The sequence below is a fragment of the Amphiura filiformis genome, chromosome 11 (assembly GCF_039555335.1).
Source record: "Amphiura filiformis chromosome 11, Afil_fr2py, whole genome shotgun sequence".
In the NCBI taxonomy this organism is placed as follows: Eukaryota; Metazoa; Echinodermata; class Ophiuroidea; order Amphilepidida; family Amphiuridae; genus Amphiura; species Amphiura filiformis.
The window spans coordinates 1568972-1596716 of record NC_092638.1 but is presented as its reverse complement, the minus strand read 5'-3'; the positions used below and the strand labels follow the sequence as shown (position 1 = coordinate 1596716).

Below are 27745 nucleotides of genomic sequence, written 5' to 3'. Positions count from 1 at the left end.
AGTTACACCTAAACTCATAAAATGTTGCTTTTGTTAAGAGCGTTCCTGTCTTTGACCAAATATATAGAGACTGTAATTGTACACTGACGGGAACAGCTTTTTGAATGCAACTTACTTTTGATTCTGCATCTTTTTGCATTCAAGTGAGCTATTCAGACAAATGAGGTGTTGAAATTTGCAGCACTAAGATAGGTTTGTTTTTGCTAAAGTTTTAAAATTTGATGCAAAGATTTGGAGTTACTTTTAGTGATGTGTTTATTATGTCATTAACAGATAAAGTATCTTGAATGTTATGTAATAACGATGCCAAATACTTTACTTCATATTCAGACCCGGATGTGTTGCTGAATTCGACATGGTGAACAATTTGTGTCATAAGATGCTCCTTCATTAAATGCGGGTGAATATAGTCCTTCATCATTTCATATCATTCCGTACCTATTCCAGTCACATTCTGATTCAATACTACTACTAAGGTGACGCAACTCAAGTTCAAGAACATGAGGCGTTGTGACTAAAAGAGTTATAATAAACAGTTATCCCATAGATCCCATAAGTCTCTGCCATTCTGTGCGGTTTTGCGCTATTCTGAAGGCGTCCTTGATTCTCAAGTTAATGGCGTTGAGATCGCCTATGAGCTGAGCTAGATATGTGCGGCGAAGTGCACCACCACGGCGATAGGCTTCTGTGGCCTGATTGTTAGGATGGAGGATGATGGAAAGTGGCAGTTCCGGTCTCCTTATTGCGTGGCCCACAATCCGTAGCCTGTTGCGTGTGAGTGTCAATGTCGCGGGTGCAACTTTTGCCCTGGCATACAGATTGTCGTTTGATAGGCGATCTGGAAAATGCACTCCAAGGCAGTAGCGCATCAGGGCACGGTGAGAAGCGTCAATGGAATTACCCAATGTGTCTGTGATAACCAAAGCTTCACAGCGGTATAGGAGAACAGATTCGACAGTGGACTTGAAGAGTTGCATTTTGGCGCCATCGCTGGCCGTACTATTCCACACAGTGGTAAGTCGCCGAGCTGCGACCCATGCAACCTATCTCCTTCGCTGGAAAGCACTAGTGTTATCTGTCACGTTACAGCCTAGTTAATGTCATCGCAGACCATCAGGGTGGTACCCGATGTCGTGTGAATGTCCATGTGAGGAGTGTCGCCAATAAACATGACTTTTGTTTTACTGGCATAGAGGCGAAGGCCAACTTTTGCGGATGCTGACTCGAAACGTTGCAATTGGCGCTAGGCAGCCTCTCCACTATCGGCAAGCAGTGCGTATTGGCAAGCAGTGCAGGGATTCTGATAGCAGGGTGATTGATTCAATAGAGATGCTAAGTTCTGCAGGATAATGATTTGTTTAATAAAATGCTCATTCATTACATACAGGTGATGGACGTCTTTAATCATTATATACCATCCCATACCAAATTCAGGCTCATTGAGATCAAACAGAGATTATGATTTCTGCAGGATAAATAATTTGTGTCATGATGTTCCTTCATTACATGCAGGTATTAGGAAGTCGTTCATCCTGTCAGTACCATCTCATACATAGTATAGTCATATTCAGACCCAACAGTGAGTGTTCACCCAACAGTGAATGATGGGGAATTGTGACTCTTCATTACATGTAGGTAAAGGAAGTCATTCATCCTGTCAGTACCATCTCATACATATTGTAGTCATATTCAGACCCAGCAGTGAGTGTTAGCTCTACATGATGAAGAATTGTGTTATAAGATTCCTCTTCATTACATGCAGATGAAGGAAGTCATTCATCATTTCATACCATCCCGTACCTATTCCAGTCACATTCAGATCCAAATGAGATGCTCATTTCAGCAGGATGAATAATTTGTACATAACCCGCGTCATATCCAATACATATTTCAGTCATATTCAGACCCAATAGTGATGCTGATTTCTCCAGAATGAATCATTGTCTTGTGATACCATTGGTTTGTGTCTACTATGACTGCAATAATTAAACATAAGAAATAAGAATAAGAACATTTAAAGGCCCACAATGACAATTTCAGTTGATTCCGATATTGCGTTTGCGAGTTATGCATGATTATGTGTATTACACTGCTCCATAGACAATACGTTGTAATTTCGTTCTGGTGCACCAGAACGAAATTCAAATTTCACGATATCTTTGCTAAACGAATTAATCTGCAAGAAATATTTTGTACATAAACATTATGTAGCCGGCCAGAGGTTTCCAGTGATATAAAAATCTCAACTTTTTTTGAGAAAAGTGGGGGGGGGGATGAGGCTGTGGATCACGAAATGCCCTTTTAAGTTGTGTTTCAAATTATATGTGTTCACTGAATTTTAAATCATATGGTTTGTTGCAATTTGGAACAGTTCAGGGAGCTGCTCATGTATAATAGTTTACATATGTGACAAATTCCTTTCATGACAAGTTATAGCAAAATATTTTAGCAAAATGTAAATTTTTGTACATTGCTTCAATATCATCTCATACCTATTTCAATCATACTCAGACCCAATAGTGATGCTGATCTCTCCAGGATGAATAGTTGTCTTGTGATACCACTGGTTTGTGTCCACTATAACTGCAATAATTAAACATAAGAAGTATGTACATTTAGGTTGTGTTCATTTTTTCACTAAATTTTAGATCATATGGCTTGCTGAACTCTGAAACAGTTCAGGGAGTTGATTGTCCCTCATGTATCATACATGACGTGACCTTGTGAACCAGTTTTTAGCCAAATGTCACAAAAGATAATGATTTGTGTACATTGTTTTATATATTATAATGTGATTTAGTTAATCATGTCCCTTTTTCAACCCCTAAATTTGTTACATGCATTTCTGATGCCTTTGTTTATCATGTACACTGTTCTTGCAGTTGTTTTGTTTTTCTTACGTTGTTTTAGTTCTAACTGTAATTTCTTTGAGCACTTTCCTTAGCATTTATTACCAAATAACACAAATTGAGGTAATATTCTGTGAGATTTAGATGATAATTATGACAATTTGGGACAGCTTAAAATCATTGCAAATGATGAGAATCATCTGTTTTTGGAAAAAAAAACTAATTAATTAAATACACTGAAAGAAAGTGGTCTTGATAGTCAAAATATTTGCATTTAACTGTCACGAAATACTATCATAGTGCCACCTATTGTCATCGCTTTAGCAGTAAAAAATGTGCCACAGGGGCAAATGTCGTGAGGAAAAACAATGTACCTGTACATGCTTTATCATACAGAGGAAGAACAAAGGACAGAATTTCCAATGAACATGTTTTATCGTATAGACAAAACCAGACGAGAGTTTAGTGTCCTCATTCAATTTGGCAGCGATCTAGATTGGCCGGCTATGTATTTTAAACATTAGTCATACAAATTTATTCGAAAATAGTCGTTACATTCTCTGACTCCAACTGATTTTTAATGACAAAATATTGTTTCATGACATACTGCAAATCAACAAATGTTCATGAAAATATCATGTTTACGTGTTAAACCCAAAAAAATGATATCTTGGACACCCCCTAACCCCGAAAAATATTTTCAAAACAATTTTAATGCAATATAACATATTTTTGCTTTTTCAGCTTGTTTCTGTACAGACATTTTGTGGCATTGGGAATTATCATTATTACCACAGTAGAAATTAGTAACCTTTATATTTTATATTATACAAAATTGAAAATTTCACAAAAGTAATCTGTATTATTTTGATGCAACAGATTAACGCGTAAGCATAACAACATTTTATATAAAGTAGGTCATCTTTTTATTAAGTTTTGCTGCGAGCAATGTTGTACGAAATGAAAGATCTTAGACAAGCTGAACTTATTATCTACGTCTTAAAGGAGATAGTGCCAACAAAATAGTATTTAGTGTCTTAGACGGGAGTTCCCCATCAGTGTCCGCCGTGCAGATTGCCAAAAGTATGTGGTTAGGGCTTTGGTAACAACGTTTACACAGTATTTTTGTGGAACATAAGATCACATCAGACATATTGAATTGTATTATAAATACGAGGAATGTCCTTCTGATATCAAATAATTTGGAATTTTTGAAATTTGCGATATGATAGAAATTTTATTGCAAATTATTAAAAGTTTATATTTTTTTATTTTTCATTTTTAACAGTCCTCGAAGTAAAATTTATAAATCTAATGATATGTACTTAAAGTGTATGTAGCTGGGAGGGTAGGCCGACGATAATTGGAAAATTTTGACATTTTTTATTGAATTTTTCCCCCCAAAGACCTCAATTTTTTTAGGTGTTTGGGGGAAAAATTCTTTAATACGAAAGACCAAAATATTCAAATGATCGTCGGTTTTTCCTCCCAGCTACATACACTTTAAGTAAATATCATTAGATTTATAAATTTTACTTCAAGAACTGTTAAAAAAACATAACAAACATAATAAAACAAAAAGGCATAAAATAACCGAGAAAAACATAAGTAATTTCAAGTATAGCAAAAGGTCCCATCCCACACCAAATTAATGACACTTAACAATATCCATAACCCATAAGCCCACCGGTAAAGACCATTCCCTAAAATAAAGTTGTTATTTTATAAAGTTATCACCGAGGAATGTTTTATATTCATGCATGGTATTATGCACTTTTCAATCTTTGAAGTAGCCAAACCTCCTCCGTGGACAGAGTGAAAAACGGATACATTTCTTTAAAAGGGCATATCTTCAAAAGTTATGAGCCGATTGAAATAATTGTTTCGGTTTATTAAAGCTAATGGGTTAAGGCTTCTTTACATACCAACATATACTTGATCAACTTTTCGAAAACAGGAGAAAAATAGGGCGCAATGAGGGGCCTCTTCTTTGGGGGGGACACCCTGTATCAAATTTTAATATTTTGTCATAAAATTTGTACTATATCGCGAATTTCAAAAAAATCAAAATTGTTTGATATCAGAAGGACATTCTTCGTATTCAGAATGTAATGCGATATGCCTGATGTGCTCTCATGTCCCACATGAAATACTGTGCAAACGTTGTTACCAGAGCCCTTAATGAACTTACTAATATCTCCTTTGTTGACAGTGACTTCCACTGCTTGACAAACGTCTTCACATTCAGGTGGTGGTATCAGCTGCCATGTTTTCTTGCCTGAGATCTGTGCTTGCCATGATGGCTTATCAACATTATCAATCTGTGAAAGAAAAACATAAACACAAAATAAATCATGATTAAAAACTGTAAAATTATGATTTGCCTGCAAGATCTTCTGGATCAAATGTTTGGCTCTCTTGCACATATGTCTTGCTTGTACTTTTTGCCAAATGTAATAAATAGGCCTAAAGGTTCAGTTAAAAATAGTATTACACTAATAGTGAACCACGTTAATAATACAACAATTGCGTTAATATCCCCAAGTCCTTTTTATAGTTTTTATTGTCGAAATATCACTTTTTGAAAATAGCAGTGGTGTTTATTGTGATAATTTGTATACAAATTAATGACAAAACTGTTCTATTAAGGGTGATATTACATATGTGACTCCTCGCCACAACTGAGCCCGGATGTCGCCAATCATCATTTTTGAGATATTCAACCAAAATATTCTGCTTGAAATTAGCTTTAAAATGATGTATATCATGTCTATAGTACTTGACATTTAAGTAGTGAAAAATCAATAAAACAGTCAATAAATCCTTTCTTTCCTATTGTTTATTGTTAAGTTCGATGGAGCATATCTCAATAGTGGCACTGGCGACATCCGGGCTCAGTTGTGGCGAGGAGTCACATATAGCTATTGTCAGTTACAAAGCCTTTCTCCTCAATATGGTAAAGGCCACTCTATAGTTTGACGTTTCCTCTTCTCGACATTCTTTTTTTGATGCAGGGGTAATTAACAGTATTCGGTCAAGTGCTGATAAGTACATTGCAAGAGGCACGACGATTCATGTAGCGAGGACCAACAACACTTATCGATCAATAAAATTTGCCTCGCAACTGAGAAAAACCTAAAATTTGATTTATCTTTCATTTTTATCTTAGAATGTTCCTTAGCATGTCCCAATCAACATGATCAAAGTAAATTTGCATTGAGCATACACCGCCTCACCTCAAAAGTGCTAACTACTATCGGACTAATCTACTAAGTGTGATACTTGAGTGTTGAGATGCTTACTTTTCCGTTAACATCATAAGTCACTTTGTTGAGTTCTATTTGAATCAAGTATTTGATCAATAGCAAATCCTGTTAGTTGAGTGTCACGTTCTAAAGTCATCTGATAAATGCATGAAAATTACTAGCCCGCTACGTGTTTGAGGTGGTCTGGGCAAGATTTGAAAATATCTTAAAGATAATTTTATGATAATTTTCAACGTTTCAGACTTTTTTCTCGTAGACTTTGTTAACAAGCGAGATGATGTTTACTTTTTAAAAATACTCATATACATAATGAGGTAATTTATATGAAGCTATGATTGTTGAAAGGAGGTTATTTTGCTATTGAAATAGGAGTATTTTAGGTCATAGTATATTAAAGTGGACACCTTGTGCATATCTATCTCGGATTATTTTACGTTTTGGTCAACAAACTATGTTCAAATTTAAAAAGATATAACAGGTATATCAAACTCCATTGCAAGAGGGCATATTTGCAAGAGTGCATTCACATGCTGCAAATAGGCATTTCAATCTCAGATAGTTCGTTGTGGTTCACAAAAATGTTGACATCAAAGAATGTTTCAATAATAAAATTCCCTTTAAAAGGGAAAGCCAGCCTCAATGTAGAAGAGGTCTTGTAATTAGTTTTGGTCAATGTGAAAGGCATTTTTAGGATCACGCTTACATCTACATGACAGTCCACCAAACCATCAACGATGAGAACATGCACACTGAAACAGCAGAAAACATTAATTCCTAATCTCATGTCAACTCTTTTAATTCATTACATGTACTCCAAATTGTTCTGGTATGTTTGTTTTGTTGTTGTTGTTGTTGTTGTTGTCGTTGGGTTTTTGTCTTTTCAGCTTTTTACCCACGATATCTCAATTTCCAATTTTGTAATACCAGAACTTACGAACTCAATATCTTCGCTTAGGAATGTCCGATTTCACTGCTTTCGATATAAACACTGCCGGTTTGAGTTAACTTACATGTACATTTTATTTTAAAATAACTTAATTAATTCGCAATGTATAGTTTAAGCCTACTATATTATAATAGATAGTGGCCAGCACATTTATAAAGGACTGGTTACTCACTACAATCTTCACTCTTAAACTGTGTTTTTCTGAATGTGCTGATCATGTTGATTGCTAGTCGGAAACTCCTGCGAAGCTATGGACATGGCATCTTACATACTCCATTCTATAACAGTCTGCCTAGTGCCTTGTGTGTTTTCTCTTCAATCATTTTGTTGAATGTAATTTTATGAATCAAATAGTTATGTGTCATTTTATTTATAATAAAGAAGTTATTAAATTAATAAAGTAAGACAATTTATTTATCTATAAGTGCATGTCAAATGGGGTACATTGTTCAATACTATATGCATAAATTATGCCCATATTATAGCTAGGCCCTAAAAACTTTATTTTGCATCGGATTTTTCCCGTTGAAAAGACAAAACTGATGTTTATGATAGCAACCATTTCATCAATAACATTTTGAGTCATTTTTATCCATAAAACGACACAGGATATGATAGATAACTACTTTCACATCAATATGGTCCATATGATCACAGATTGTTGAGAATCTGTGATATGATCCGGGGATATGATGAAGATTTTGATTCTATAGATCTGTTATCAACATGATATCACGCTGTTCAGTGGTCAAGGAGTAAGGACCCCCGGTCAAGGACACTGATATGACATCATAGGTGATGTCAGATTTTCTTCTGCTGACCATATGATGCTATATATATTAACTATTATTGTTACATTTAGGCCTTTAAACTTTTAAAGTCATAATTAATTAGTTCAAACATAACTTTGGTAATACTCACTCGTTTTCGTTCGTTGAAACGGCAAAACATACTTACTTTTCCTAACAAATCGAATTAAAATATTTTTAAAAAATTTAACCACAAAAAGTAAAAAAAAATCATTCCAATACCACTAAAATATAATCTCTTGAGTAAACTGACCCCAAACCTGAAACAGGTACCAGCCCCGAATGGGCTGGCGAAAACCCAACCCAACTCACCGTTTCTGCATATTTATGTACATGGCATGTCAGGTGATGTTGAAGCCTCGGTATTCCGATCCGAGGGGCCAAAATCTTGATCATTGTCAAATTTGTCCCAGTTAGAGGAGAAAGAGCATTCATAAAGGACTGATTATGTTTCCAAAATCCATCCCTGTATCCTCTTTGAAATTCTTGCTTTAGAAATATTGTTAAATTTAAGCAAAATGAATCCAAATCTAAGGCACTTGGTAAATATTAATATTCTTAACTTACATGAATATCAGCACCAGGCCCTGGACCACCCATGAACATCCAGTCTAAGGCACTTGACTCTGATGTAGGTGGTATGAAGTAAGGTCTCTCGTAATGTTTTCTTAGTTCTGTTTGGACGCGTTGATCACAATTACTCCTGTGTGGAGAAAACAAGAACAAAAATGTTTTTGTAATAGATTAAATGAAATTAAGAACTTCCAAAGCAACGGAATGATGTGGTGTCCAAAGAGGCTTGACGGGGCGGGCTATTACCTTTTACACTGAAAACAAAAGGTTAGAAATTACATTACACAAAATGAGTAAATACATGAACAAGGTAATCCATTACATAAAAATTAACATTGTACAACATCGCTATTATGTTTGCTTTTAGTGTGGCGTACACTATAGCAATTATGTTTGATCAATAGTATCTAGCATTTAGACATGTCTCCAACAACAGAAAGCATACGAAATAGAAGCAAGTGCCTTGTCTGATGTCAAGATCTCACAGACATCCAAAGGAGCTGCTTTTGAGATCCTTTCCAAGTAATACAGACTCGCGTCTCCGTACAACACATCTCACTCAAACTCACGTAGCCATAATTTGCAACACCTCTCTGAAATGTAAGATACGTTATTTGAATCCCAGAATTCATTTTTTACATGATAAGATGTGTGGTATTTACCTATTACCCTACAATACGCAGACACAATATTGTATTGATCAGAATTCTTTGCAGTATACCATTCAATCAGGGACAATATAATTCAACACAAGCGTCACAAATTGTAATTCCATTCCCTTGAGAAAAACCTCCTGTACAAAAACTTCAGTTCTTTGTTGCATTTCATCAAGAAAACAAGATGTATAAAATGAGAGAGAAGATATCCAAATTAGATTAAAGATTCGTCAGAGGATTAATTCACAAAAATTGATCACACATATCCCAACTGAAATTAGATTAACCGTTACAACTAACAACACGCCAAGAGTCAACAATCTACTTTACCTAAGTAGTTTTTTAGTTCAATAAAAAGTGACAATTTCTTATGAAATAGTTTTCATCTTGATAATCGTAAACACATTCTATAAGATTATAATTCTTATTTCTTATAATCCATGTATTTCTTAATATAATTTTCAGTTTTCCTGGTATTTTGACAGGGACATCTTGGCATTTATTTTCAGATGTTTTCCCGTTATTTTTAAGTTAGGCTTACTTCAAGACTAAACGATTAAGAGAGATTAAATTTGGTAACTTTCAGTAAGACTTTAGTTTAACGTGGATTAAAGCCTATTATGATATATTTGCACGGCGTTATCAATATCCAGGAATCTCTCATGCTATAGCTGTCTCTTCCCTCTGTACTCTCGCTCGCTCATCTCTCTCTTACTCTCTGTACTTTCTCTCTAAACTTCTTTTGCTCTTTCTACTTTCTTCTGTCTCCCTCTTTCATCTCCTCTGCCTTCTCCTCTCCCTTTTATTCTCTCTCTCTCTCTCTCTCCCTATCTATCTCTCTTCTGCCCTGTCCTTTCCACTGACTTATCTCTATCGTTCTCTCTCTCCCCTTAGTCCTTCCTCATCCCACCTTTCTGCCCCAAATTAGAGGAGTTAAAAGCATCTTATGTTATTAATGCATTAAATTCAGGACAAGTGGTTTATGTAGTACATAGGGGCTGTAGGTCTCACCTATTTGTAATGTTATTATTTTCATTGTGGTCGCCCGAGACATTCATTTAGGTTCTCTTATTGGCTTTTAGTCAGTTAATGTTTTGAGAGCCGAGAGTATTTATGTTTTCAGTGAACAGAGGCCTACAAAAACCAACAAAATTAATGTCTTTTCTTGTCCATTAGAGACACTATATTCCTTTATACTTAAATGAATTCCTTTACTCAAATTAGGTTCACACAACTTAAAGCCTTAATGTACGATTGCCTTCAAATTTTAAATTTGTTAAATATATAGTCAAAATGCTGAAATAATGCTAGTAATAATTACTATCGGGAATGGTTTCTGTCCATTTTGAGCTGAAATAACCAGGTAAAGTGAAAAAAAAACCTGTTTATATTGGCCGTTTAACACGCAGTTCTATATAGGAGGACATAATGTCATAATTCTTTGAATTATGACATTATGTCGAACTTTGCTCTGTTGACCTACAAAAAACAAAAAATTTGGCTGATTCCATTTAGGTGCAAGTTGGGACATGTGTAAACATTACAAATATGCCAAAGCGTCAGGTTTGAAACAAAAATAACTGTTTTATGATCATCAATGGAATAATTAAAACAAGTATCACTTTGATTTTGTAATGAATCAAATGATCACAATCTTAATACATATAACCAAAATTTTTTCATTCTATTTTGTTCAACAAAGCAATCAAATACTGTCACTTTTGCTTCATTCTACAATATCTGACTGTAGATTACACAATCAATGTTACAGTCTCAGCAGGTGATGGGACAGCGTTTAAACAAGTTTATTACATTTTTTCAGATCAATCGTTTTCCTCATCTCACAGAGCTTTGAATTGTGCATATTTAATTACGAATATACTTGGTATTTATGCATAATTAAATGCAGCTTCGTTGTTTCGGTTATTCCCTAAAATATATCAAATATCTCCCAGCTGAAGACCGACGGTATAAGTTCCAACGTCGGTTCTTTCAAATAAGTTTGTCTGGTTGATCATGCAGATTAAGATTAAATCTTAATTTCAACATAATCAGATGAATTTTATAAAATATCAGCACAATGATACGTCACAGAAAGGACATAGTTCTGTATCCGTATTTTAGACACAATCAAACTTCAGAAAACCACGGTTAACACCAATACTACAGTTTGTATATTTTGCTATGTATGTTTGGATATTCCTGTGTTTGAATATATCTGTGTGTCAACCCTTGAGCTGCTCTTTCTTTTCGTTGCATTCAGGTGATGAAGAATCGGGATGTTTTTTTTTATTATTTTATTGGTTATTCGGGCATCATGCTTTAGGTATTGTGTGTATTGATCTCTGTTTAGTAATAATTTTGAAGTCATTTATCTGTATTTGTACCCTATATTATCATTCTATTTTGTGTCCATATATATTTGGCATTCTATAATCATTAAATATTTTAACGCCTTGATAGAGACTGCTCTTGTGTGCAATAGTTTAATCTATGAATATCATGGCAATCAAGTATTTGTGCCACACAATGAAAATACACTACTCGATTATCACTTATACGGCGAAAATGTGATCAGTTTCCTTTTCTTTATAAAACTCACAAAAACCGAAAATCTATCAATAACTCAGGGATTATACATCTTATGCAATCCACTAAACATTGTGGCAAACTGGGAATTTCCCAAGATTATAATACACCTTGAAAGAATGGAGTATTGCAACCAATGGGTGCTTCTCCTAAAATGTGTCATAACACACAACTTCGTACATAATTACTTGAAAGGGGTTTCCCTTTCTCATATCTCTCATGAAATAGCTGTAACTAGTAAATAAAACTTAAACATGTTAAATTATCAAATTGAATACTCAGGGCATATCACATTGCATAATTATTTAGAAACACTTAAAATATTGACCAAAAGTGATATGTGCTTCAAATAAGTAAACAATATATGACTGGAACATGAAATATGCTTTTATTAGAATAATCTAAGTTCCATAGAAGCTGAAATATTCTTGACAGAGCAAAAATTCACATTATTGCAACAAATTGATAATAATTATGACCTTTGCTAAATATAATACTCATATCATACTCAATGAAGAACTTATCCGTTCTTCGCTAAAAGCATGTTGAATTAAATCCATTAGAAATCCATCAGAAACGGATTAAATTAGCAACAAAATCCTGCATGATTGATGACTCTTTTATGTTAGACTCCTTCCGTGTATATGTTGACTAAAATTGATTGGATGTGTTTTTGACACAAATACTCCGGAAACAAGTCGTGTAATGGCATAAAATAAGCAGCACACAATAAAAGCCTATGCGTGCCTATACAGGCTGTAAGACTTGCATGAGTGATTATGATTGTAAATTGATAACCAGGGGTTCCCAAAGCAACGTGTTTTCATCTCAATTTTTGGCAGTAAGGTCCAGTCTAATTATAGTCCAACGTTTTTGCATGTGTTTTTTGTTGCAGCAAATGCCATATTTTCTGCTCTCTGTTGCAACTTGGTTCTCGGCTACAAATAAATGTTTAACGTTATTTGGGGATCTGTTCGGCTTCCTAAAATCTCGAAGTTGCAGCAAATATTTGCTGCAGTGGTAAATTACCTCTCCAACTGTTGTAACAGCAAAAATTACGCAAAATGACATCAACCCATATACTGGCCCTAAAACGCTAACAAAATTCTTGTTGTTTTTTCCGTTGTTACTCATAAAGTCTTGTGACCAATATTTTAGCTCACAATTGCCAGGTCGAGATGTCTTTTGGGGCTAAAACCCATTAGGATGGACTGAACGTTAATCTTAATATCAAATCAGCTTTTTTTGGATTGTGTTTCACCTCCAAACAAGACGCAATTATCTGAGGGGATGTGACTGTGATATTGTGTAGGATCGGTCACTAGTGCATTTTATGACACAAACGCGCTGAGTCTTTTTACACAAGTTTTTGGTGTCTCCACAAAACATGATGCAGTCATGTCTACAGTAGAATTCATCTCGACCTTTGCAGGACTTAAACCCCATTTAAAGCTATTAAACCAAGATAACACTCATTGAAACAGCTCAACTGATTAAATCGGATCTTCTCTGGTTGTGCACATGTGTCTGTTTTATATGTGCGGTATCGCTATGAGGTGCTATAATACAGCTTCAGTTGGGTAACTGATTATAAAGGAAACGCAAGGAAACAATGGTATGTGGACCTTTGTTCACGAAATGAGACAATGGCCTGCTTTTTGTTAACCAGCATTCTTGAAAATGAGCAACATAATGATTGTTGACTTAACACGGTTTGGAAATAATTTCTTCATATATTTTGGTGTTATCTGTCGTTTACATATCCTTCCTAAAACACAAAAGTGCGACTATTTCCAAACACCTAAATTAGCTAAAAATTTAGGACATGTTACAAAACTATATTTTCTAGAATTTCATAGAATAGTTTAAATGTAGCTTGTACCGTTTTAATGTGGCATCCTTCAGAACGGAGCGGTCCATTACCAATATAGCTCAATATTTTCGGTCAAATCTCCATTCAATTAACACGGGGAGTTGGCTAGCTATGAGCTAGCTATGCTTTGCCCTCACTCATATTCTACGAAAGTGCGACTATTTCTGAACATCTAACCTAGCTGTAATTTTAGGTCATGTTAGAGAAATATATTTGCTAGAAGTTTGGAGAATAGTTTAAATATTGGCCGGTTATTTTTCACACAGTGATGTTAACTAGGCAAATGCAATATACTTCTAACATACACTATTTGTAAAGGTCGCGCGTCAATGGTGAGAGCACTGTGTATTGTGTATAGGAAAACGGACAGTAACTGCAGTATGATGAACCAAAATGGCAAGATATGTAAGTTGCTTTGGCGCACAATTTAGTTTAGATTAAATTTGATAAAACAAAAAGATTTTACACTCATTATTTTAATTTTGACTCTCATTGTAATTTGAATTGCTGTTAATTCCTGCATTTGCCGGTATCCATCTCATTCATTTACTGAGGATGGGGACATAAGTGCGTTAGAGTTTATGTTCATTAATACGCATTTTACTCTACAGCCTGTCTCTATAAAAAAAAAAAGTGCAAGTGAAAAGCGCCCTCTATGGCAATTAGAAAATACCGGTTTGACGGGATGCTTATTACATCAACGTCAAGGACGCAGTTCTAGCTCTCAATTGCCTTTTGTTCTGTTCAATTTGCTTGTTTTAATCTCGAGAAATGTTTGATAGGGTAAAATCACACTTGTGCCACTTTTACTAGGGAAGAGGGCATTGATGTAAATAAATGACAACTTATGTTGATGCGTCTAATGCATTCCCCACTTCGGGGCTCGTGCATAAGACGCATCAACATCATTTTGTCTAATTTCTCTCCCAATAAGTAATACGCGTTCATTAACCTATAAGTTTGCAATATTTGTTTGTCTTTTAACATGTTGAGTGACATTGCCATGCACCATGTGCATTGCACATTATATTTAATTTTAATTATATTTAATTTTACAGTAGAATGTGAAATATCTATTTCTCTTTTAATCTGTTTTAAATGGAAAATTATCACGAAGGATAAACTCTGGATAAACTTGATGCTATCATTGATTAACATGTACAGTCCTCTTGATCTTCCCTGGTAAAAGTGGCACAATTGTAATTTTACTCTTTCGTTGTTAACTAAATGTATCTCGAGATTAAAACAAGCAAATTGAACAGAACAAACGGCATTTGAGAGCTAAAATAACGCCATTGACGTTGGTGTAAGCATCATGTCACAACGGTATTTTCTAATTTTTTTTGAGACAGGCTGTACTTTTCAAGTACTTTCATGGTACTGTATAACAGAATATTGTAGCTGTACAAATTTTCACAAAATACTTCGATTGCGGGTTCACAGTTTCAAACAGCCGCTAATTAAAGCTTTTGAGTCAAAACTTATTTTTGCGGGTCTTTAAATTTGCGGTACTGAAATAAACCGTGTAAAGTGAAAATAAACACCTCACAAACATATCCTATTACACAGAACTTGCTTCTAATGGGTTACATGTTACCATTGCACTTACGAGTGTCCTTATTTAGGACAAAGCACTTTACCCATTTATGACAAAAATGAAGCAATTAAGTCGTTCCTTACCCTATTGACTCAAAAAGTACAAAAGCTGAAGCATTGTACAAACAGACCTGCTATCACACTACAACTGGTTGTGTGATTTGGACGACCATACTTTACTTGAACTTGGACATTCTCCGAGCTATTTATTTATTTATTTATTTATTTATTTATTTATTTATTTATTTATTTATTTATTTATTTATTTATTTATTTATTTATTTATTTATTTATTTATCTATTAATTTATTTATTTATTCTTTAGCCAGGGTAGCCCTTTAAATGTTAATACACTGATTTCCAAGGAGGCTGCAGCAAAAAGTACAAGATTCTTAAACAGCGATTAAAAACAATTAAAAATGATAAAATTACATACAAGTACATAGATTATATTAATTATTTTACAATTATAAAATTACATTACAAATACACAGATGTTGCTATAATGTAGATGGAATACACAAATTTATGAAGCAAGAATCATATGTTTAAATTGACAAAGACTCATGGATTCACAATTACATTTAATATCAGCAGAAAGACTGTTCCAAATTTTAGCAGCACGTGAAGTAAAAGTCCCTTTCCCTGCATTAATATTCCATGACACTTCATGGAGATTAACGTTGGTTTGACTCCTGGTGCCTTTAATAATGCATGCTGTTCATGAAATTGAATTGAGATGATATGTAACTAGGAGCCATACCATTAAGGCATTTGAATATTACTTATTAGTACCAACATTTTGGTTAGACCACCTATCATTTAGTTTGTTCATTGTAAGATACCCATCATATCATCAACAGGTGTTCTAATAGAGGTTATCCATGTTCTATAAGCTGCATATCCTATCAACGACTGCTATACCTTGTTTAGGACATTCTAAAGAAGTACCTGCATGTGCAACCATGACTGTTTCAAAATAGCCCGCCAAGGTCATCTAGGTAACTCCGAGGTCGAGCATTGAATTAGTTTGAATGAGGAATACTACGGGAACCAGTGCCTTTTGTTAGAAGTCACACATGAGTGAAGTGGATAACCTCTTACGATAATCAAAGTTTGGCATGACAAGTGCATTAACAAGCATGATGAGAGTATCTCTAGGAACATAATAGTTTATACGTCTAATAATACCACAACGTTTGGAAATACATGAAGACATTTTGTTAATGTGATTTGACCAAGACAAGATAGGGTCAAATGTGACACCAAGGTATTTGTATTTATCTACACGCTCAATGTTATCATTATTATAATATATGTGAAATTTTTTGAACTTTTCCCATATATGACGTGTACCAAAGACCATAAACTTAGTTTTCTTAACATTTAAAGTAAGATTGTTACTCTTGAACCAATCAGCAATATGATCAACGTTTATATGTGATTCTGATTGAAGAGTAGAATGGTCATTAGCAGTACAAAGAAGTGTGGTATCATCAGCACACATAGTACATTTACAATTAATAGGTAAGCTATTTAGAAAAATGATAAACAGAAGGGGACAAAGTATTGATCCTTGAGGAATTCTGATATTGATGTTTTTAACGTTAGACAGTGTGGAATTAATATTTACAGCTTGAGCTCTATTATTACGATAAGACTTGAATAACTCTAATACATTACCTCGAACACCATAACAATACAGTTTCTCAATTAAGAGAGAATGGTTTACACAGTCAAAAGCCTGTTTAAGGTCAAGAAATATTGCTCCAGTATCACGTTCACTATCCATATTATTCAATATATAATCTTCAACATCTATAATTCTATAATGAGAAATTAGGGAATCAATGTCTTGTGTTTCTGATTATTCAGAGTGAGTCAAACTTTAAAATCAAAACCTAATTTTGAAATATAACATAACAAGTTCCGGTTCTTAGTCCTAAAATGATCATGAAGATTTAGGAAAATATTAATAAGCATTGTATCTTGATCACTGCATAAAATTAACAAAACCCAGAGCATGTCAAAAAATCTTTAAAATGACCCCCTTGTGTCTTGATAACATCAGTGTCACAACCAATGGCTCTATGTCAACTTCATATATTTTTGAAGTATGTTTCTTTCAAAGGTATTTATCTCCAAACTCACGATTGTTGTTATTTTCCGGATTTGTAAGAACAGGTACTGGGTTTGCAGAAACAGTTTACATCATAAATGTGTATAAAATACAGGCTACGCTAAACCAATAGGAACACATTATTAGCCCTGTTTTAATTCTGGGTATAGAACTGGTCCTCTTTGCAAATGTCGCCCTTTGTTTACAACGATGACTTCAGGTGTTTTTGTAACTTGACACTGTTTGACAGTTTTCTTGTAGTAAACATTCGCAATGACAAGACCCAGGAATTTTCCTCATTTAAAGAATTCACTGTATAATGCTATTAGGTGTCACATACTCAACACACTTTGTGAAAAGCGTTATTGTAAGCTGACACTTTTGACCCATTTTCCTTGAGTATGTTAAGTGCGATGCGCGCTACGAGGAGAAAAGAAGGATTTCAACATTCGACCTCTGGGAATTAGTTAAGGCAATTTGTTGAAAAAGAAAATAAAAGCTTCTTTAAAATGAAAGGATATGCTGAAACAATTTGTACTTCTTTTTCAAAGAAAGTTCCCCAATGAGCTATGCTTAGGTTTTACTCTGTGGTAATTTCTTTTCCTGATTTATTTGTTTGCCTTGTGTGGAAATTGTGGATTTGCTAATATATTTATTCTTGGTGCATTCACCTTGTACAAATTGTGAAAATTAAAACTTAGTATCATGTATGATATTTAAACGTAGACTCATCAAATTACGTGTTCATTAAATTAGTATATAGTATTTAGCTTCAGTACCGTGCTCTCTGTGCATCACTGCATCGAGACAAAGACTTTTATAAACAGAATTTCATTGTAATGAGATATACGTTAATTTTTATCTACTGTAAAAGCCGATTATATTTGTAACCATTCTTTTTCTGAACATATTTTCCACTTGATAATTAGAAAATGTGATTTATTGACGAGCAAAAACAATTGTGAATGTGATGTGTGTTTTAATTCAGTTTATATTCAGTTTATATGAATATAACCATTGTTAATTATTTGAGCAATATCTTGGCAGATAACAAGTCATCTTCTATCCGTTTTTATGTGAAAATACTCCTTTTAAAATCTGTGCAAAATTGGCAAAACAAAAAATGTTGTAAGGCTATCAATATACAAAACACCTTCCACAAAACGTGCCAATTGTCTCATAAATTCCATTTCTATTTTTACTTTAACTCAATATTCTTGCCCATGTTATAAACTGCAATATTCCAAAAATACCACATCACAATAACGCAGTTGGGTTTCCCCAGATATGATCAGCGATGATAGTTCACATGTTCTTGTAAACAATAAAATACAACGGACATTAAAACAACTTTTCGCCAGCCCATACGCGGGGCTGGTATCTATTTCTGAGATTGGGTTTGTATGCTCAAGAGATTAACTTTATTGGTATTGATAAGAATTATTTTATTTTACTTTTTGAGGTGAAATGTTTTAAAATTATTGTTGTTCGATTTGTAAGGAAAAGTAAGTATGTTTTGCCGTTTCAACGAATGAAAACAAGTGAGTATTACCAAAGTTACGTTTGAACTAATTATGACTTTAAAAGTTCTATAGGTATAGGCCTAAATGTATTAACAATAATAGTTAATATACAGCATCATATGGTCAGCAGAAGAAAATTACATCCATCACCTATGATGTCATATCAGTGTCCTTGACCGGGGGTCCTTACTCCTTGACCACTGAACAGCGTGATATCATGTTGTTAACAGATCTATAGAATCAAAATCTTCATCATATCACACAACAATCTGTGATCATATGGACCATATTGATGTGAAAGTAGTTATCTATCATATCCTGTGTCGTTTTATGGATAAAAATGACTCAAAATGTTATTGATGAAATGGTTGCTATCATAAACATCAGTTTTGTCTTTTCAACAGGAAAAATCCGATGCAAAATAAAGTTTTTAGGGCCTAGCTATAATATGGGCATATAATAGGCCTATAGTATTGAACAATGTAGGCTACCCTATTTGACATGCACTTATAGATAAATAAATTGTCTTACTAATTTAATAACTTCTTTATTATAAATAAAATGACACATAACTTATGTTCACATTTTTATCTTTTTTATTTGATTCATAAAATTACATTCAACAAAATGATTGAAGAGAAAACACACAAGGCACTAGCAGACTGTTATACTTATAGAATGGAGTAGGTAAGATGCCATGCCCATAGCAATCAACATGATCATCACATTCAGAAAAACACGGTTTAAGAGTGAAGATTGTAGTGAGTAATCAGTCCTTTATAAATGTGCTGGCCACTATCTATTATAATAGGCCTATAGTAGGCTTAAACTATACATTGCGAATTAATATCAAGTTATTTTAAAATAAAATGTACATGTAAGTTAACTCAAACAGGCAGTGTATTTGTGACGTGGTAGGCCTATCGAAAGCAGTGAAATCGGACATTCCTAAGCGAAGATATTGAGTTCGTAAGTTCTGGTATTACAAAATTGGAAATTGAGATATCGTGGGTAAAAAGCTGAAAAGACAAAAAAAAAAAAAAAAAAAAAAAAAAACAGACCAGAACAATTTGGAGTAATGAATTAAAGAGTTGACATGAGATTATAAATTAATGTTTTCTGCTGTTTCAGTGTTCTCATCGTTGATGGTTTGGTGGACTGGCATGTAACAATCCCATGGATGTAAGCGTGATCCTAAAAATGCCTTTCACATTGACCAAAACTAATTACAAGACCTCTTCTACATTGAGGCTGGCTTTCCCTTTTAAAGGGAATTTTTATTGTCACATTTCATCGTTTATAGTTTCTGCTACAAATGATTCACTTTCCGTGATGATGTCACACCTTTGAGTACAAGGTTCCTCCTGGAAATGAGTTTAACAATCTAAACCAGCTACCATTGTCAGAATCTAGTCATAGATAACACAATTTTTCACCCTAACCGTGTGGCAAGCACCACGCTAAGGCGGCGGCAGACAAAAGTCGATGTTTTCTACATCGCATGTTATTGTGACTTTAAAGACGTTTTTTGTAGATACCCTAAAATTTACACCATTTTTCATCCCTCGTGTATTTAATGTATCACACAGGTCTTCTACGCGGTCTGAATCATCAAACATCACTAGATGGGTTTGTGTACACCCTTTTCAGGTTTCGCGGTGTATTTATTGTGCATACCCTTTTCGCGTGCACCACGCCGTATTTGTTAAAAAGTTCAGTATTCTAACAGAAAGTAAAAGTGCATTTTGAGGAAATTCAATCTGTTTGACTTCCTCCCTGTAATAGACTTGTTACTATTATGGGATGACGATGATGGATCATGGGTAAACAGGGTTAATTGTCGTGGGTTTAACTATATCACAGATAGCTTCAGCTAGCATTCTAACTCGTGTATTATTTTCAAGCTTAGTTATTATTAGTTGACCCTGTTTGTTCATGAAATATACGCATAGATATCACTGGTTTAAGGTTATGATCACTGGTTTAAGGTTATGAAATGGCTTATTTCAGAGTTTTCTCCAACTCTATATGAAAAAAAATACATTTTATTATCGGTATTATTATCGGTATTTTATTTTTTCACATATCGTGGCCAAACGGCCAAATTACATTTAAAATTACAATTTGAACATACATATAAACATTAAAAATATTAAACACTTTAAGATCTTTTAAAAGACATCAAAAATTGCATCAATAGGGAAAAAGTATTAGATCAGAAAAGTACCATATTGCACACAAATATTAATTTAACCAAAATACTATTGCACTTTGAAGTTGCGAATCTAATTCGTAACCGCCACTTTGAACTCCTTATTTAAAGAATAACAATTTTTTCCATTAAAAAACTAGCTAACTCAGCAAATGTTATAATATGGCTTTAAGTCATTCAATGAGCAATTTGATTGGGACCAGTGCTCGGTGATTGGGACGCACCTGCGTGATACGTGGAGGTTATGAATGCTTTTAAAGTTTCTTCGACTTATATAAGGCGGAAATTATTCGGCTTTTGTTACTGCACGCGTTAATAAAGTCCCAACTCACGCTCACGTAAATTCACATAAGCATGCGCCAGTCACGCATTATGCAACGCCAGAGGATGTTTAAAGACATTCCCACAACCCAATGGGGTTTCTGACCTTGTATGTCTGGCTTTTGTACACATGTGTACAGCTGATCATACCTTGCATTGGGATTGTGTGCAAATATCTGGTGTTTTCATCCTATTATTTAACATTCAAAACAACGAGACTTATGAATAAAATTAATGCAGTGGGACAATATGAATATTTTCTGTAAGAAAATCAAATATCAGTCATAAGTCTCAACTATTAGCTTGTTGGCTGCAGTTTTAAAACTACCATTTTGTGTGTGTGGCAATGGGGACTTTGCCTTTAAAATTAGGTTATATTGATCAAATTTCCCAATCATAGTGCATTGTAGGAATGCCTTTAAGCCTCCTCTGATGCAACGCACAACTAGCGTAAGCATTGCGCCCAACTGCGTGCATGCCATTCTACACCAGGCACAAAAAGAAAAACTCGTCAGCTATATTCATCCTTGCTGTTCAATAACTTGATAATTTTGGATTATTCTGAAATATACATCTTGTTAATTGGACTGCTTTGTCATTTGACACCCTGTTCGTGAAAAACGAACAAGAATTGACCAAGATATGTGCCTCCAAAGCCTCAAACCCCAAAATCAAAAGTTGCATTTTCAACGATTTTCAATGGGAACGCATCGTTGTATTGCACACAAGCACCCCACGGGCCAATCAATAACACACACACTGTAAACAGGCACAATTGAATCGTTAAAATTGCAACTTTTCATTTTGGGGTTTGAGAGTTTGGAGGCGCATATCTCCAAAATTATCAAGTTGTTGAACAGCAAGGATGAATATAACTGACGAGTTTCTTTTTGTGCCTGGTGTATATCAATACACGTTATGATCTTATTTTTTCCGCCTTATATAAACCAAACAAACTTTAGCCACTGCCTCTATATGACACAAACCTAAAAGCCTTTTTAGCTAATGCTTACACCATAAGATAGCCATGGCTGTTTTCCATTTAGCTATGCATTACTGTTTTGTGTGATAAACTCCGTCACAAAAATAGATGATAATTATGAATAATTGATTATAACTGAGAAATTAGCAAACGTTGACATAGTTTCTTGTTTCAATAACCTACTGATGCAGAACTCCATGAAATGTCACTAAATTAAATGCTAGTATTGTTTGTAAACTGCTAGAACTCATTAGGAAGTTGATTTAATACTATTATTTGGGAGGTTAGAAAATAAGCATAAAACAAGATGGTACAGTTCTATATTTCGAAGTTCTTTTGTTCCAAATACGATTTGTTCCAAAGGATCGTTTTTGTATGGAAGTTCATAAGTAAAGGTCCATAGAAAAGCGTGTTCAAATAAAAGACTCAAGAAAAAAAAAACTCGGAACAAAATTTTTCGCCTGATATCCAGGAATAATGGTCACACAAAGTAGAGACATACATTAATGCAAAGTCCAAACATAACTGCGGGATTGTAGATTTTACTCAATGTACGAGTAGTACATTTGCGTCTAAAGGCCATCTTGAGCACTTGGCATTCATGTTCTACGGCTATTGGCTTCATTAATGTTATCACTTCAAACCAAAACCAATGTTTACTTCACTTACTAAGTATACTTTTAATTCATTGGTTTTACTGAAGTGTTAAATAAAGCACTATAAAGCACAATGATGTCAACACTTCAAACCAAATCCAAGGTTTACTTCAGTGACCAGTACACCTCTTATTCATTGCTTCTGCTGAAGTGTTAAAATAAAGCACTATAAAGCACATTGATATCAACACTTCAAACCAAAAGTAATGTCTGCTTCAGTCACCAGTACACTTCTTATCCACTGCTTCTGCTGAAGTGTTCAAATAAAGCACTATAAAGCACATTGATGATAAGCATTAAAGAAAACCAATGTTAACATCAGTGACCAGTATGCTTTTAATTCACTACTTATTTTTTCTGAAGCGTTAAACATAGCACTATCAAGTACATGTGAGATTTTACCCTTCAACTGTGCTCCTGGATCATAAGATCGTCTGATTTGTGTGTATGCGCAATATTGAAAGGGTGCCTCAGCATCAGAATATTGTGAACCAGAAATTATTTTGTGGTTCTTTTTGATATACCAGTACCAAAATAAGCTTTTGTCTTTAGGCCAGCCACAAAAATTCTTACCCTTTGACTAAATACAAATCGCTCCCCTTTCTTGAGCATGTTGAGAACACGTAATTTACTTCACCTCTCCTGTCAAGAAAACATGCATTCTGAGGAAAATAACAGGGGCTATTTATGATATGTGTGTAAATATTTCATACAGAATTGGTGTTTTAATGAAACCATGAATTTCTTTGATCATTGTAAAGATACGATGCAGATATTCTAGTTGCAGATATACTATAGCTACCAAGCAATCTGTGTAAGCATTTGTATCGCATCGTGTTTTAACAGACTCATGATAAATGACATGTTATATATCATTGTATCCTGTCATGACCTAGATTTAGTAGCTCAAATTGCTGCTACGTAGTACGTTTTTACCAAAGGATATTATTCAAAGGGGAGAGGGAGAAATTTGCACTTATTTATCCCCAAATTTCTTTGTTATGTAATAATTAGGGGTTTATTGATCCAAGGAACGTTAATATTAATTCTTTACCAAACATGATGCAAAAATATCAGTAATAACTGTTTTCTGTCGTCTAAATAATGAAGTAAACTAAACTAAACCCCACTGGCAATCTTTGCCATTTTATGTGGAGTCATATGGGGAATTTAATTTCACAATTACATTAATTCAAAATAACTCTGTAATCAAAGAAATTCAATGAATTTGGTTGATTCAATTAAGCGTATATTGGGAAACATGTAACCTTACAAATATGCCAAAACATTAAGTTGAAAAAATAACCAATTTCATTTCAAAATACTGTACAATATGGCATTAAACTGTGCATATGAAGCTACATCCTATATGCTCAACAAAATGCGCCTCGTTACGAGGGCTCGTATACTTTTTCCAATTTTAGGGAATGGTCTCACCGCTTTTTTTTTTCGGGTGATCACACAGCAGCTATATTGCTTAGCCTCTCCTCTCAAGAACCCAGTGTTTGCTATTACAAATGAGCATATTGATTACAGGAAACCAACCACTAAACGAATGGTTACTATGGAATGAAACTGAAACACAATCTGCTGACCAGTGTCAGGATTTCTTGATAAGATTGACAATTAAACCATCACACTTGAAATGGTGTTCTCTATGGTTAATATTCTCACAGCTAGTGACGTGTACCTCTATTTAACCATCAAAGAAGATCATGTTGAAATACCATGCAACTAAGGGCCGTTACTAAGTGAAGTTGTAGTACACAACTGAGTGCAAGGTTATTTACCGTGAGAATGCTGAAATAAGGAAGACTTCTTTTGTTCTTAGAAAGTGATCTACATTCACAAATAGATATGTTGTGTGGGGCAAAAGGACAAGGACAAAGAAAAAAAACACATATTATGTGTTTATGTTTTTGTGGCATATTTATATTTTAACTATAATAAATGTAGATAATGAAGAAGGGGGAGGAATACATTTATACGAAATGTAACTAAAATACAGTTTTATCAGGGGAAATAGCAACACGCTAAACTGTGACATAGATGGCACTATCAGTAGTAGATAGCAACCCACTATTACAAAAATATAGTGCTATCAGGGGTAAATATCAACTCACTGTAACAAAGATATAGTACTATCTGGGGTAGATAGCAACTCACTTTAACATAGATCATAGATATAATACTATCAAGGGTAGATAGCAACTCACTATAACATCGATACAGTGCTATCAGGGGTAGATAGGAACTCACTATAACATAAATATAGTGCTTCAAATCGGATTTTGTAAGTTGCACTTAGTTCCTATTCAAGCCAAATGCGTTCGTCGTGTACATCCCCCCCCCCCACACACACACACGCACACACAATCAAGACAAAGGACACCGATGTGCTCTGTGCTCTGTTTACTTAACCATGAACTTTACTTTATTTTACTCCTTCGACTTCCAACTTCAATACTTGCTACCCTTTACTTTTCTCTGACTTATCTCATGAACTCTTTCTGCTGACATCTCAATACTTGGTGTGCCCACCATCACTGTCTATCACTGCCTGGATTCTTCGTCGCATGCTCTGAACAAGATGTCTTGAATAGAAGCTAAGTGCAACTTTCAAAATCCAACTTGAAGCCACTCAAGCGCCCATAACTCGACCGATAAAGTTATTACTCTTCAGTAAGCCAATGCAATAACATAAATATTAAGCATGATATTCAGGTTTTTCATCCATTCTACTATATTAATATCTATAGTTCTGGTACCAAATCAATTCTTGATATTTCCTATGAATCTTATATTTACGTTGTGCTTCTCATATTCTTTTATTATCACTTCTACTTAAAGTATGTAACACAGTATAATCTATGTTGATAATCTACAGATGGCACCTTTGATCTAAAGTACCTTAATCAAAATTGGCTATTCGTGGCTATTTCAAATTACAGTAATAATTAGATTGATATTAACAGAGAGCTCCATGGATAAAAATAAAATACCAGATCGATGGAACAAGCCAGCATTTAAAAGGCGGCTGTCAAGTCTCAGAAATGCATTGAGTATAAATGCTGTATATTAGTTTTATTAGATTCTTTGACTCTTTGTCTTTCAAAATATGTATGTTTTTGTTTGCTGTGTGTGAATGATTAATTTACGGAACTTTTACTTAATGCTTTTTTAACTTAATGCATATAAAATCTTGAGTTTTTGTAGTGTATATATGTTTAAAATATTGCAGTAAAACGCAGGTAAACAACTTTCTTTTTTGATCAAACGCTGAAATTTGTTTTCTCTTGTAGCAATACCGATGTGCTTATTACCGGGGGATGTATTCAACAATGCGATACAATTTTATCCAACCAGGACAACGAAAGCAATTTGTAAATTACATTATCATTATCACTCTGCACAATAACCAATCTTGCTATTGCTGAAATCCCAACATCCCTATCATACTTTTACAATATCAAATTTGTTTATGTACATGTATTTGTCCTGTCTGTCACTTTCTCAATTGCTACATGTCATTTATTGGTTCTAGTTCAGTAGGTTTTATATTTCATACCAAAAGGCTCCACCTTTAGCATATCTGTATCTTTTTATCTATATTTATCTTTAAGAATCACAAGATGTAAAGAGCAGAAAGCGTGCTATCTGAAATCCTTACACCTGTGTCTTCAGGTCACTCATGTACCATGAAAAGTAGTTATTTAAACTGGAATACAAATAATCATCAGAGTGAACCAATTTGAAACAGTTGGTCTCGGACCACCACACCAGTGTGTCACGTGTGGTTTAGAGTCCATCCAGTTGCCTGTGAAGGTTCTCATCAGCAGTGGCAAAATACAATTATGTAAATATAAATTTCTAAAAAAAATCTAAATTCTTCACCTTAGCTTGTGTAACACTTCTGGAAAATTTGTTAATATTTATTGGTTCAATTATTATTATTATTTGCAGGTCTATTATTGCTTGTATTAATCACAGATCGTAGTATTAATGCACGTGTTATTTGAATTCTCAGATTTCTCAACAATGCTCACTCAAATGTTAACCTTATCATTCATTGATTGATTATTTCATTTATTTCATTATTTATTTGTTTATTTATTTATTTATTTATTTATTTATTTATATTTATCTATTTATTTATTTATTTATCTCCCAGGTAAAATAAATACACTATATATCAATTTCCTGACTCATTACAGATGAAGATACCTAATGTCGTTTTGTTTCATTTCAAAACAAATTGCTTTTCATCATCGCTGTCATTATCACTTAAGTTTACTCTGGTTCCTAATCCAAGAATGACCCTTAACATTTGAGTATCAAATAATATTATCTCCAGTGATTCTATCAAACGAAAATGGCACACAGAATTAAATTTTCCGCCCAAGTTACCGGTCAAATCCCAAAACAGTCACCCAATTTGTCTCCTAATCATTGCTTTCTATGTGACAAGAAATTCCCCAATTGGGCTATAAATATGCTATTCTGGAAACTTGGAATTAAACATCCTGTTATTGGCAGCAATCCTAGCCAGCTGAGATTTGAATTGTGTTTAATTTACACACAATATAAATCCCAGTTGATTATAAAGCTTTTACAAATGGCTATTGGATTATTTCATGCAATATCGTAAAGAAATTCTGAGTTTTTCCAAAAAAGCCAAAAGAATAGAATAACAAGCAGTGAGTAGTTGTGTGCATACTATGTAATCCCATGCACACACCTCTCTGATCTCTCTCCCCCTTCTCACCTCACACCCA

General features: G+C 34.1%; 2 protein-coding genes across 2 annotated transcripts in view; both read right to left on the bottom strand.

The window, feature by feature from the left end:
• Positions 1 to 536: 536 nt before the first annotated feature.
• LOC140164186 (uncharacterized) lies at positions 537 to 977 on the bottom strand. Its single transcript, XM_072187429.1, has one exon. The coding sequence runs from the start codon at positions 975 to 977 to the stop codon at positions 537 to 539; it is 441 nt and encodes a 146-aa protein (XP_072043530.1).
• A 1520-nt stretch (positions 978 to 2497) lies between these two features.
• LOC140163889 (bifunctional arginine demethylase and lysyl-hydroxylase JMJD6-like) overlaps positions 2498 to 27745 on the bottom strand; it is a 35082-nt gene continuing 9834 nt past the window's right edge. Inside the window, exons 2-4 of the mRNA XM_072187202.1 lie at positions 8438 to 8573; positions 5041 to 5170; positions 2498 to 2583 (exon numbers count right to left, since the gene is read on the bottom strand). Coding sequence (XP_072043303.1) covers positions 2498 to 2583; positions 5041 to 5170; positions 8438 to 8573 — 352 coding nt within the window. The remainder of the gene's footprint in view (positions 2584 to 5040; positions 5171 to 8437; positions 8574 to 27745) is intronic.